The sequence below is a fragment of the Ceratotherium simum genome, chromosome 34 (genome assembly GCF_057802395.1).
Source record: "Ceratotherium simum simum isolate JZ-2026a chromosome 34, ASM5780239v1, whole genome shotgun sequence".
NCBI classification, from domain to species: Eukaryota; Metazoa; Chordata; class Mammalia; order Perissodactyla; family Rhinocerotidae; genus Ceratotherium; species Ceratotherium simum.
Window position 1 is genome coordinate 30,613,011 of NC_141933.1, and position 12,225 is coordinate 30,625,235.

Sequence of the window (12,225 nt, forward strand, 5' to 3'; positions counted from 1 at the left end):
TGGAAAGGGCAGGTGTTAAATGCTGCGTGTTAATATTTCAGCAACTCAGGGACCAGGCCAAATGGTCCCCTCAGGGGCCTCTGAAGAGATTCTCCAAGATCCACGATGCAGAAGAAATCCTCCCAAAACAAAAGTCCAAAATGGTGGAGGGATTGAGAAGCATATCACCTGCCTGGGAAAGGGCCCTAGGGAGGCTCGGAAAGAAACAGATTTCTTTGCCTCTAGTCAACCTGGACCTGCTGCCCAGGGGTGATGGTAACAACCGAAACACTGTGAAGCAGGTGTAGGTTCAGCCCGAAAGCTGAGCAGTCATCCCTGCTGCCCCCCTTGCCATCGCCTACCACAGCCAGGTGACCACAAAATCTATTTTATTACCTGTGAAATAATCTCAGGCCCATCCACATCTCTCTCCACTGCCACCATCTCTCACCTGGATTCTCTCCTGGGCTCCTGCTTCCACTCTTGCCAGCTCTGCTATCTCTTCCCTCAGAGTGGCTAGAGTGATCCTGTAAAATCCTAAATCAAATCATTACTCTGTTATTGAAATATCCCATTGCCTTCCTGTCAGGCTTGGAATAAAGTCTGAACTCCTCCTCCTGCTCTCCTCGCTGACGTCAGTTCATACCATTCTCCCCTTTGTCCACCACCTTGCAGCATCCCTGGCCTTCCTTCAGTTCCTCAGGTATGCCAAGCTCATTACAGCCTCAGGACCTTTGCACTTACAGATTCCCCTGCCTGGACCGCTCTTTCCCATGACCTTCACTTGGCTGGCTCTGTTTTATCATTGAAGCGTCTGTCCAGATGTCATGTCTGTAGAAAGGTCCTCCTTGACCACGCTGCGTAAAAGCTTATCCTCCCCATAGCTCTTTATGCTGACTTGGTTTATTTTCCTCACAGCACTGAACATTCTCTGAAGTTACCCTTTTTTCTGGTTTCCCTGCTTATTGTCTGTCGCTCAAATCAGAACTCATCTCCACGAGGGCAGGCGTTGTGTCTAGCTGGGCCACTCCAGGCTTTCAGCACCTAGAACAGCGCCTGACACAGAGCCGCCGGATGCTACCGTGTGTGGAGTAAGTGAACGAATGCAGGAATGTATGAACGTAAATAGGAGTTGCACTGTCTCATATTTCAGTGTCAGCAAAAGCTGTGATCTCTGTTGGGTGGTGGCCTTGTCTCCCTCCTCCCTTTTCAGACACAGGTACTAAAGCCCAGAGAAGGAACTGACTTCTCCAGGCCCAGTGAGTCAGTGGCGGCTCCTGGATAAGTCAGTCCTTGGATGTTAGAGTGTGTTTCACAACGGTGATCAGCAGGACTTCCACCCGCTTACAGAAGGCTTTGTGATACAAATTTTTGTAAAAGAAAACGGTTGTACTCAGTTATTAGGTTTCCTTTTTAGTAAGACCTTTAAGAGTGTTTGAAATGTACTGATTGTCACTATGTCCAGTGTTCTCTGATTCTGGCCATTGAGGTTTTTATGCAAGTGGCAGAAACGGCCGTAGGCCCAACTTTGCACGTGGCAGTTCTAGCTTTTCTGTCTATTTCTGCTTCTCCAAAACGTGAGGGAGGAGATACAGATGTACATTTTGTGAACTTGACACTCAGCCATTCCCTTGGGAATCTTCTGGAAAATGTCTCTTTCTCTCTGCTCTGGGATGTGGCTGTCTCTTTTCCTGTCTCGTGGAATTGGGAGCTTGGGGTCGTTGTCTGCTTTTTTGGTCTGAAGTATCCCAATATTTCCAAACCCAGGACCCCTTTCAGGTAATCACAGACTGATCAGATCTCCCTCAGTTCTGAAATTCTGATATGGTGCTACTTTTTCTACTCTGCAGGGCAAGAATTATTGTTACCAAGAAGATAATTACCTTCTGAGCCTTCCATCAAATAGAAGAGTGTACAGAGAGTTTTTCCTTTTCTTAGTATTGTAAGACAACCTGTGCTTTTTCATTCTCCAATTGTAAAGTTACAATATAGTATCCATTCAGTCTCTATTCAACAACATTTGCTTAGTGTCTCTTTATACCAGGCGCTATGTTAGGTACTATGCAAACAGTGGTGGAATAAGACAGATGTTCTGCCCTACCCTCAAGTAATTTGCAATCTAGTGGAGGAGACAGACATGCACACACACATGCACACATACACATACAAATCAGGGAAATAATATGAGAAATTAAAATTTGTATACACATCATGAAGAAAACAAGGGATCTCCTTTAGAAAGAGTTGTCAGGGAAGCATCTTTGAGGAGAGAATTTTAAGCTGAGGCCTGAGGATAGGAAGGAACCAGCCATGCAGACTGGGGGGGAAAGTGTCCCTGGAAGAGGAGCCAGCAAGTGCAAAGATTCTCTGCATGGAATATGGCAGCCCCTCACCTGGGCGTTAATGTACGTGCACACACACGTGCATGCGGTGTACATACACACCCCTCCATGAAAAGAAATGGATCTGACCTCAAGTCCTGCAGGACTGTTTTCCTGTAGACCAGGCCAATGGCACCGCTCTTCCCGAGACCTGTTCATCCTCTGGCCTTGAACTTGCCCAGGGGTCTCAGGACTATCCAGGGCTCACCTGTTTCCTGCTGTCACCCTCTCCCCACACAGGTTTGTCATGTTGAGTCTGGAGTTTGACTACATGTGCCAGTATGACTACGTTGAGGTCCGTGACGGGGAAGACAGCGATGGCCAGATCATCAAGCGTTTCTGTGGCAACGAGCGCCCAGCTCCCATCCGAAGCATGGGCTCCTCCCTCCATGTCCTCTTCCATTCAGATGGCTCCAAGAATTTCGATGGCTTCCATGCCATTTTTGAGGAGATCACAGGTAAAGGGCATGGGGACAAATGTAGCACTTTATGGCTGTGCTCCGGACAAGCATCTCCTTTCTGTGTACTCCACCTTCTCCTGCTCAGCTTTATTAAACCCAGCATGCTGGCTTCTCAGAAGCAACCTACACGTTGAGAAGGAAGGGGGAAATGGCACAGTATATTTCAGAAATGCTCACCAGAACCAGAACTAGGGATTATCTCCCTTGTACAGGTGCTAGAGCACAGAGAGGTTGGGTAATTTGTCCAAGCTCACAAAGCTATAGGGGTGGAACCAGGAATTTGTACACTTTGGCTGTAGAGCTCACACTAGGGGCCTCTCGTGGTTGAGGGTGTTAGCTTTAGATCTCTGGCAGATTAAACCGTGTGACCTTGGGCAGTTCTACTTCTCTGAGCCTCAGTTTCCTTATCAGTGAATGAGGGAATAGCCATAGACCCTGCTCCCTTCAGGAGGCTCTGGGTGACAGAACAGATGGAGAGCTCAGCATGGTGTCTGGTACATAGGAAGCACTCAATAGCTGCCCTGCCGAGGCGTGCCCTGAGCCTCCCTTTGTCATCAGTAAGATAGGTATTAAAAGTCTTAAACTACAATGGTAAATGCCACTTGCTTTATGAGTAACTCGAAGCCTGACATTAACTCCTGCCCTGCATATTAGGATGTAGGGTTTGACCAAAATGGACAAAACGCTCAATCCTAAGGAGTCACCCCCGCTCTCACTGTTCTGAGATTGGATTGCGTCAGGTTTTACAGAATAAGCTCAGGCTTGAAGATCTAGGTTTTTTTAATGCTAAATTAAAAAGATTGTAATGCTTCCTTATAGAGGGTCTAGTATGGAAGTCTCAGGAGAGAAGGCGGGTGGTGTGGGAATCAGCCTTTCTTCAGCCCTGTCCTTTCACAAGACCAGCAGACCCCGCCCCCCAACCTGCCCCTGCCTCAGAATGTTCCCACATGAGCTTCAGCAGTTGCTCCTTATGATCCGTGGGCCTGCCTCCTTCCGAGGACTCCCCTAGGAGCTGTGCAGGGCCTGGGCATGGCCTGGGAGTTCTAGATGCTTTGCTGCTGTGGTGTGGTCGGCCTGTGGTCAAATCCTTGCCCTTTGATGATACCCCGCCAGCTGAGGCTGAGCAGGTGACACTGGAGATACGTCTGTGGGTGTTTGTGGCACAGTGAGCAAGGCCTGACTGTTAGGGAAGGCAGTTGGGGGCAGTGGCAGCTCGCCAGCTTTTGACCGTGTGACTGAGGAGAGGGTCAGCGGGGTCTCTTCCTCCTCTGAAATGCTCCTCAACCTCCCCTGGAGAACTCTGGGAAAGTCTGTTCTGCGTTGTCTAATAGTCAGACATAGCACTTCCCGTTCCTCAAACACCCATGTCTCCCCTTGTACTCAAGTTATTCCCTCTGGCTAAAGTCACCCCCCACACCTGCACCTCAGATCCCCTCCTTCAGGGCCCTCTCAGTTTTCTCTTCCTCTGCTAAACCTTGTCTCTGTTCCATGGGCTGTGGCTTTGCCCTTTTTTGAATGTCTAATACCATTTCCTCCTCTTTTCTGACACCAACTGTGTTATGCTTCAGGTTATAGTCTCTGTACACTCTTCTTTAAAAAGCTTTGATCTGGTAAGTAGGGTCTCCTGTTCATCTTTGTGTCTCTCCAGTACCTCACACAGAGAAAGCACTCGGCACAGGCTTGTTGAACTGGGCTGAGCGCTATAGCTCTAAGCCACAGTAAATGAGGGTAGGATTGGTGGATAACAAGCCAACCAGTACTTCCCAAAGTGTTTCTGTAGAAAGATGGTCCCCAAGATGCTCTCTAATGCAGATTCTGAGGTCAAGTAAGCTTGTGGAAGGCGAAACATTATGTGCTGTCTTAGATATTCACAGTGCTCATTAGGGAATGGAAAGTTCTGGGAAGGAAGGTCTGCAGTAAAGAAATCTGGCTAATTATCATTTAACACCAGCAGCATTTCCCCAATGTATCTGAGCCTAGAACCCTGTCTTAGTTTAACACATCAACATCTTGAGGGATTAATGTTTACAGAATGTGTGTTTGGAAATTCTTGAGTACACTTTCAACAGTGGCATGAAGATCATCTACCACTTCCTGTCCCCCAGTATGTAGGATGCTGAGCTTCCTTGAAAAAGATGACCTAAACCTACCCGGGGCTGCTTCTCTCCCTGGAGTCCCTGTGGGTGGGTGGAAGCGTGCTTCTGCTTCAGTCACGTGGGTGCCTCTTTGTGTTGGCCTCAGGCTCTTCAGATTAGAGGTGTCTGGAAAATACTTCTGGGGCCTTTGAAAACGTTGAATAAAATCACCAACATTTGACATTTAATGAGTATCTGTTTTAGGCATTGTCAAACAATGGTAACGTGAATTCAATAAAAGGAGTAAAAAAATCATAGGAAGACTTTAAAAGACAAGTGAAAGACTCGGGTCAAGACTCCAGGCTTGAGGAAATCGACTCAGCACACAGTGGCCCTGAGAGCAGCTGCCTTTTCTCTTACAGCATGTTCCTCGTCCCCTTGTTTCCATGACGGCACTTGCCTGCTTGACAGAACCGGATCTTACAAGTGTGCCTGCCTGGCAGGCTACACCGGGCAGCACTGTGAAAATCGTGAGTACGCCTCTGGGCTGGGAGTTAAGGTGTCACGTGGGGCTGGCATGAAGAGGGCTTTGGGAACTTGCTGGGTGTGTTGTTTCTTGGTGTCTAGGGTGGTCTGTCCAAGATGGTGTGTAATGTGGACACTCCCCTTGAGTAGATCCCAGGAAGGCTGGGCTGCCTGAATCAGGATGTCTGGAACCACCCAGGTTTGCCCAATGACATTTCCAGCCCTTACCTGCTGCAAATACCTCTCAAAAAGATATGTCTTCATTGGCCCAAACAATAATCAGAGCTCACAAACATTGAGAAAGGGTCAACAGGAGAAAGTCGCCATCATAAAGTCTCCTGTGGCTCAGGGTCTGAACTCCCTGTCCATCCCAAGATCTGAATTTGGAGTTATGCTCCAGGGCACCATTCATAGACTCCACTGTGTTGTTGCACAGTCCGAGCCCCCTGCATTGAGGATGGTAAATATGTAGGGTGACCGTGAGTCCCAGTTCCCGGGGACAGTCCCAGTTTATGCATTTTGTCTGAGCAAAATTGTCAATAGCACTCTCTTTCCTGCTTGAAAGTGTCCTGAATCGGACCACAAATTACATGATCATCCTGTAAATATGGGACCAGGTTAGGTGAGTCACAGACAAACCAACCAACATTTACTGAGGGACTACTGTGTATTAGGTTCTATGGAAATGCAGAAAAAACGCACACTTTGTCTTTCTCTGAGGGAGCTTATCCTGAATTAGTGAGATAAGGTCCATGCTCTGTGATAGTTCTTGAGCAGGCCCAGAATGAGATGGGGTTGCAGGAGGTGTTATAGAACAGAAGAGTCATAGAGGAAAGAAATCCTTCCGACTACGGAACTCCACAGCCGTCACTCTCTAGGACAGCTCTGCTTCTGCGGTCACCACTGAAGTCCCCCACCAGCTCCTGCCTGAGCCATATCCTGGCTGTCCCAGTGAATCACCCAAGTTCTCCAGTTCCTGCAGACAGAAGTCAAAAGCAGAACAATAGTAGCCCTCAGGAACCTGAGGTCAACCAAACAGCAGAAATAAGAGGAAACCAATCAAAGAAGTGACTCACTCCAAAGCAGGCAGGAGTTTCTAATTCATGTTCTCAAAGGGAGGACAAGACTCTTCTCTGATATTAGATTCACGCTGTTGCCAGAGAAGGAGAGAAACTAGAACCTGCTGAGTCTAAACGTGTGTCTGATGGGGCAAATCCTTTGCCCTTAGGAAGAGTCCATGCTGACCGCCACATATGACAGTACCAGGACTGTCAAGCCCAGCTGTGCAGTGCCCAGGACTGTGCCATTGGCAAAGAGGAACTCCACCACCAAGACCAGAAATCATGTATCAAGGGTCTCTGATAACCAAGACCCTGTGTATGGCATGTGTCCTAACAGAAGTTTGAGACCTGAAACAGGTGTTGTGGACTGCAGCTGTCAGGATGGAATGAGATGTGCAGAAGAATAAGAAGAATCAGAATGGGGGGAGAGCAGAAGAGGAGAGAGAATGGCCTAGGCAGGGTTCCACCCAGCGGCTCCTGAGATGCGAACGTGTGGGGGCGATGTAGTAGGACACGCTCCCAGGAGAGGCAGAGAAGGGAGTGGGGAAGCTGGCCTGGGAAGGGAAGGAAGCCAAACAAAGGCATGATTTCAGACAAAATCCCAGCTTCTGTGTGAACCAGCCGTGAGATCTGGCGTGTAGATTACAACTCGGAGTGTGTCCTGGCTTTAAAGAATGGCAGCTGGGCTTTCATATCCCACTGCAGTCAACGATTGGCTAAGGGCTGCCCTGGATGAGAAGGAGAACACGTCTGACTTGCCCACATATGTGGGCCGAGTGGTTCCAGTGGCCCTTGAGCAGTCAGATGGCAGGTGCAGGCCATTGGAAGGAAAACAATGCAGACTGGGTGGGGGGTGGGGGGAGGAAAGGGGCCCATAGGAACAGTGAGGAGACATCCGAGGCAGAGCACCAACATGTCTGCTACAATCATTTCTAACTAGCATGCACAGGGACTTTGGGGTCATCCTATCAGGGTCTTGGTCTAATAGCGTTCTATGAAGTTCATACATTTTTCAGTTAATTTCACGAATTTCCTCTTGCACACAATGCCCACGGAAGCCGTGGTTTCACTAGCGTGTCCTGAGTGTGCCATGGCCTTGCACTAACAGCATCCCTTGCTTTGGCCTGGCACAGCTGACCTGACTGTAATTATGTGGGATTCTTAGGAAAAGATGTTCTGCTTCATGGTTCCTGCCTCGTTTGAGCCTGCCGTGCTGTGTGCAAGGCAGAGAAGAGAAATGGCGCTTTCACTTTGTTTGAAGCATTTTTATACAGAGTCGTGACAATGGCAAGTCCTGAGCTTCACCCTTTGATTTAGGGGCGAAACAAAAAAAAGGAAAGTTTCTTGGGGAACTGATTGCATAATATTAGGGCTTTGCTAAACAGAGGTAATATTAGAGAGAAGTAAAACATCAGCAAATAAGCCAAAATGCCTTTAAGAAGCTGGGTCAAATCAGGGGGGAAAAAAGAAATTGGTCCAAAAGTTGTGACTAAAATATGTATGGGTAGCTCATGAGCCCAAAATTGACTTCTCGGCGTTGTTCTTCTATCCAGAAACAAAACAAAACAAACATAATGAAAAAGAATGTAAAATGTGTCGTTATGAACTGATTCATAACTCGATTCACAGACTGTGTCCAGTCACTTTTGGTCTCAAAACAGCAGCATAGGTGGACAAGAGAATCGTTCCCCACCGCTTTTCAAAAAGTCATTCAAAAACCATAATTCCCTCAGTACTGTGTAATTGTAACTGGGTGAAGATATTGGTGTTGGATTTCTGATACGTCATTTGCCAGCATCAATGTGGGGGACCAAATTTTTTATTCTATAAGATTTAGGTTTATTTTTCATTCTAGGAAATTCAGCATGAATTCCAAATAACTCGGTGAGGGAAGCATCACGAAAATGGGCTGTGGCAGTTTACCTCATAATTTCTGAACAAACCTTAACCATTTTTCCAGAGCAATATATCACCTAGAAAAACAAAAAAAGGAAAAAAAAAAAAAGCTTATTGTTTTTCTCATGAGTATATCAATGAACTGGAAAAAATCTCCCTGGAGGAAATTCTTACAAAATTAACAAGAAACTCAAGCATTCTGGGATTCTCCGAACTCTGGAATGCCCAAATTGGGCTAGGCACTTGTTTAAAAAAATAGCTTTAAAAGAACCAAGGCAAAGATTAATGAGAATTCCATCTTTTATTTATGTAGTACCAAATCTGATAGGGGGAGACCACTTCGTAGATACTGCTCTCATGCCCTGTCCTCCAAAGATCTGTGTGGAAAGGCAGGTGCTCCTTTCAGCAGATGAAAGCTTTGAAGCAGAGGCTGGAAGACACTGGTCCCCCAAAATTTAGAGCTAGAGCTGGAATTCCACATTTCCGACGTTGTTCACCGTCTCTCGGACACGGTTCTTGCCACATGGCTCGGTGAGACTCCAGGTGATTGATTGGTAAGCTCTGGTTACACCATCGTGTCTCCTTATCGAGTCCTCTCCAAGGACTTCCTCTCCCAGGTAAGCCCGCCTGTCACTCTTTCCCAAAGAGAATCCTGACCGACTGTTTCTTGATATGAGCTATTCTCTTTATTTTCTTCGTGGATGTGTACGTCTGTGAGTGGGAGTGCAATAGACATAGATTTTCTACTTACAGAAGAAATATATACTTGTAAAAATAATCACACAGAACAGAGATGTATAAAATAAAAAGAGACCACTGTTTCTCCTGACCCATCCTGGTTCCCAGCGGGACCACTGTTAACAGCTTAGTATCCTTCCAGACCTTTCTTAGGGTGTGCAAACCTAAAAGTTGTCTGTATACCATTATTAAACCAGTGGTTCTCAAGTGGGGACTATTTTGTCCCCTACTCCCACTCTCAGGGGACTTTTGGCAATGTTGGAAATGTTGGTTGTCACAATTGCAGGGGAGGGTGCTCCTGGCGTCTAGCGGGTGGAGGCCGGGGTGCTGCTCAGCATCCTACAGCGCACGGGGCAGCCCTACAACCCAGACTTATCCGGTCCAGATGTCAGTCATGCCAAGGTTGAGAAGCCCTATTTTAAACAAAGTGGATTAAAGTATACATACGATTTCTCAACTTGTTTTCAGCACTCATATCATGAATGTTTTTCCGGGTCAGTCCATGTTGGTCTACCTAATTTGAAACAGTGATTGCTGAGTATTCCATTGCAGGGAAGTATATACGATCATGTGCTCATCCAGTCCCTTCAGAAAGACTTGATGTTGTGTTTAAATTTTTACTATTATGAAGAAAGCTGCAATGAGTGTCCTAACACATATTTCTTTGTTCACATGTAGAAGTATTTTTGTAAGATAAATTCCTAGATGTTGAACTGTTAGTTCAAAGGGCACACGTATTTAAACTTTTGAGAGCTATTGCCAAAATGGTCACTAAGATGTTTACCAGTTTACAAGATAAGCCCTTGTAAATACTGGTCCTCAAAATAAAATCAGAACTGCATTTCAGAAACTAGAGTCTATTCTTGTCAAGTTGGAAATGGATTTATTTTCAAATGAAAATAAATGGGTCTGAGGGGAGATGTCTCATTCAGACTTTGTAGGGTGGTAAATAAAGAGTAAGAAACAGAGGCTATTGAGAGCCTCCAGTGCTGCCAGCCCCAGGCCTCTCCTTAAGATGTTTCTCGAGGAGGCACAACTTTCTCCTGGTCCCAGGTGACCTCCTCTGAGAGCAAAAGAAGGGGAGTGGCCCCTCCTCAGCTTTGGGGCCAAGCTAGCCTCCTGCCAGCTCCCTCAGAGTCCCCCAACGCCTCCCTGGGCCACCATGTAAGAAACTGGGGCCCCTTTTTACCTCTGAAGTTTCCTGTTTTTTGTATGGAACAGAAGGACAAAATGAGTTCTCGCGTAAATGGACGGAATCTTGTTTTGAAAAAGTGGGGAGCGAGGGAGTCATTGCCCCGCTCCAATTTCCATGTGGCCTTTGTTCCTCTGGCCCGGTTGACGAAGCTGGCGCTTCCCCCCTGCATCCTAATGAAGAACGATGAAACGGGCTAAATCTTGGGGCACAATGCTCGCACTGCGGGCTCTGACGCGCCTTTGAACAAAACAAATTGGCTTCCACCAATTAAAGAAAAACGGTGAGTCTGGATTCTTTTGGGTCTTGGAGCATCAGAAGGTTTCCCGGTAGCCTGTCCCAAGAACTGGGAAGAAAAGAGCCCAAGATGAGAGGCACACTTTATACTTCAGCTTCAGAGGGGCAGCCAGCATTTCTCATCAGAACAAGTGTTTAGGAGCTTTGGGTTTTCATGGAGACATTAACACTGATGCAGTGAGAGTGTGCCGAGACCCCAGTGGGTCACAACCACCTCTTCCATCACAGACACATAATATGCTGTGGGCGTGGGCCTGGTGGGATCAATGCAAATTGTTCTAAAATCTCTCAGATGAGGCACTGTAAAATGGAATTGTTTCCTGGCTTTTTCCTAGTTCTAAAGGCCTATCTCATCATTAACGTGTGGAAGACAGTTGCACCTTTGTCTGTAATGAGATGGTACTCCCTGCGGTGAAGAGCTTGGTGTCTGTGGTCAGAAAGACCTTGGCTTGACTCTGAGCCTGCAACTTTCCGGCCAGGTGATCTTGAGCAAGTCATTTAACTCCTAAGAGCCTCAATCTCTCCACATATGAAGTTAAAAAAATAATACCAAATCCTTCTCGGGGGTGTTTGTGGGGACTGAATGAGATGATCCACAAGGTGCTGAGTTGAGTAGTAGGAGCCATTATTCTTACTGCTACTTCTGGCCCCCTGTGATGGCCATTTAAAAGTTTGGCAGAAAGCAGGGAATTCTCCAGATAAGGGGTTAGGGTAATAGAACTAGTTTTTACAAACCAGGCAATCATGAAAAACCTCTCTCAGGGTCCCAGGGTTTAAGAAAATTCTTCCAAGACTTTCTAAGTTTCCTTTGTGAACTGTTTTTCCCGGAACTATGGCCAGACACTAAGTATTGCTGCCACTACACCTGCATACACACAAGAAAGATCTGGTTTTAAACAAGTGGACACTACCAATGTCATTGTCATAAAGGGATCCCAGATCCCAGGAGAGGACACTCACATTGGGCCTGATGGATGGGGAGTCTTGGTATCCAGGACAGCCAGGAGAAGGGGCTGCTAGAGGTGAAAGATGGAGTAATGTCGGGAGGAACTGGGCTTGGAAACTCCAGAGCAGGCTGCCCAAAGCATCATGTTTTCTGATCAGGGGGATCCAGTGTTGTTACCCTCACTACTTGATAACCTAGACCCTGCAAAGGTTGGAGGAGCCCCCGGAAGATCATTAGCTAGTGGACTTGCACACCTCCTTGTCCCTGATCCTCCCTAACATGGAAATGAGGCTCTGACATCCTTCTTGGACTCAGAAATACCGTCTCATTTGGATGTAGACCAGAAAAGCAAAAGCTGTCACTGTACACAGCAGAAGCTGCCTTTGTATAGTTACCAAGGTATTTGTTTGTTTGTTTCTATAATTCAGGGGAAAGGTTTCATTTCATTTGGGTCACTCTTTGACCTAAATGGTCAAGAGCCTGGGGCCTCTTAACCAGAGCATTGCTACGTCTCATCAGGGTAAGATGCTTGGGGGTTGGCATATAAGGGTGCTTTTTGCTAGTCAGCAATTATTTTAGTTATGGACAGCATTCCAGCTGCATAACAGGAGAGCAGGTGAGGCCCCGTAAACAACACTCCGGCCTGACTGTCTCCGAGAGCTCAGGGTGGAGCA

The 12,225-nt window shown here is 46.9% G+C and overlaps 1 protein-coding gene across 1 annotated transcript in view; it reads left to right on the top strand.

Annotated features, from left to right (window-relative positions):
- Positions 1-12,225, top strand: part of PAMR1 (peptidase domain containing associated with muscle regeneration 1) — a 71,261-nt gene that overhangs the window by 38,539 nt on the left and 20,497 nt on the right. The window contains exons 5-6 of the mRNA XM_014792494.2: positions 2,601-2,818; positions 5,319-5,426. Coding sequence (XP_014647980.2) covers positions 2,601-2,818; positions 5,319-5,426 — 326 coding nt within the window. The remainder of the gene's footprint in view (positions 1-2,600; positions 2,819-5,318; positions 5,427-12,225) is intronic.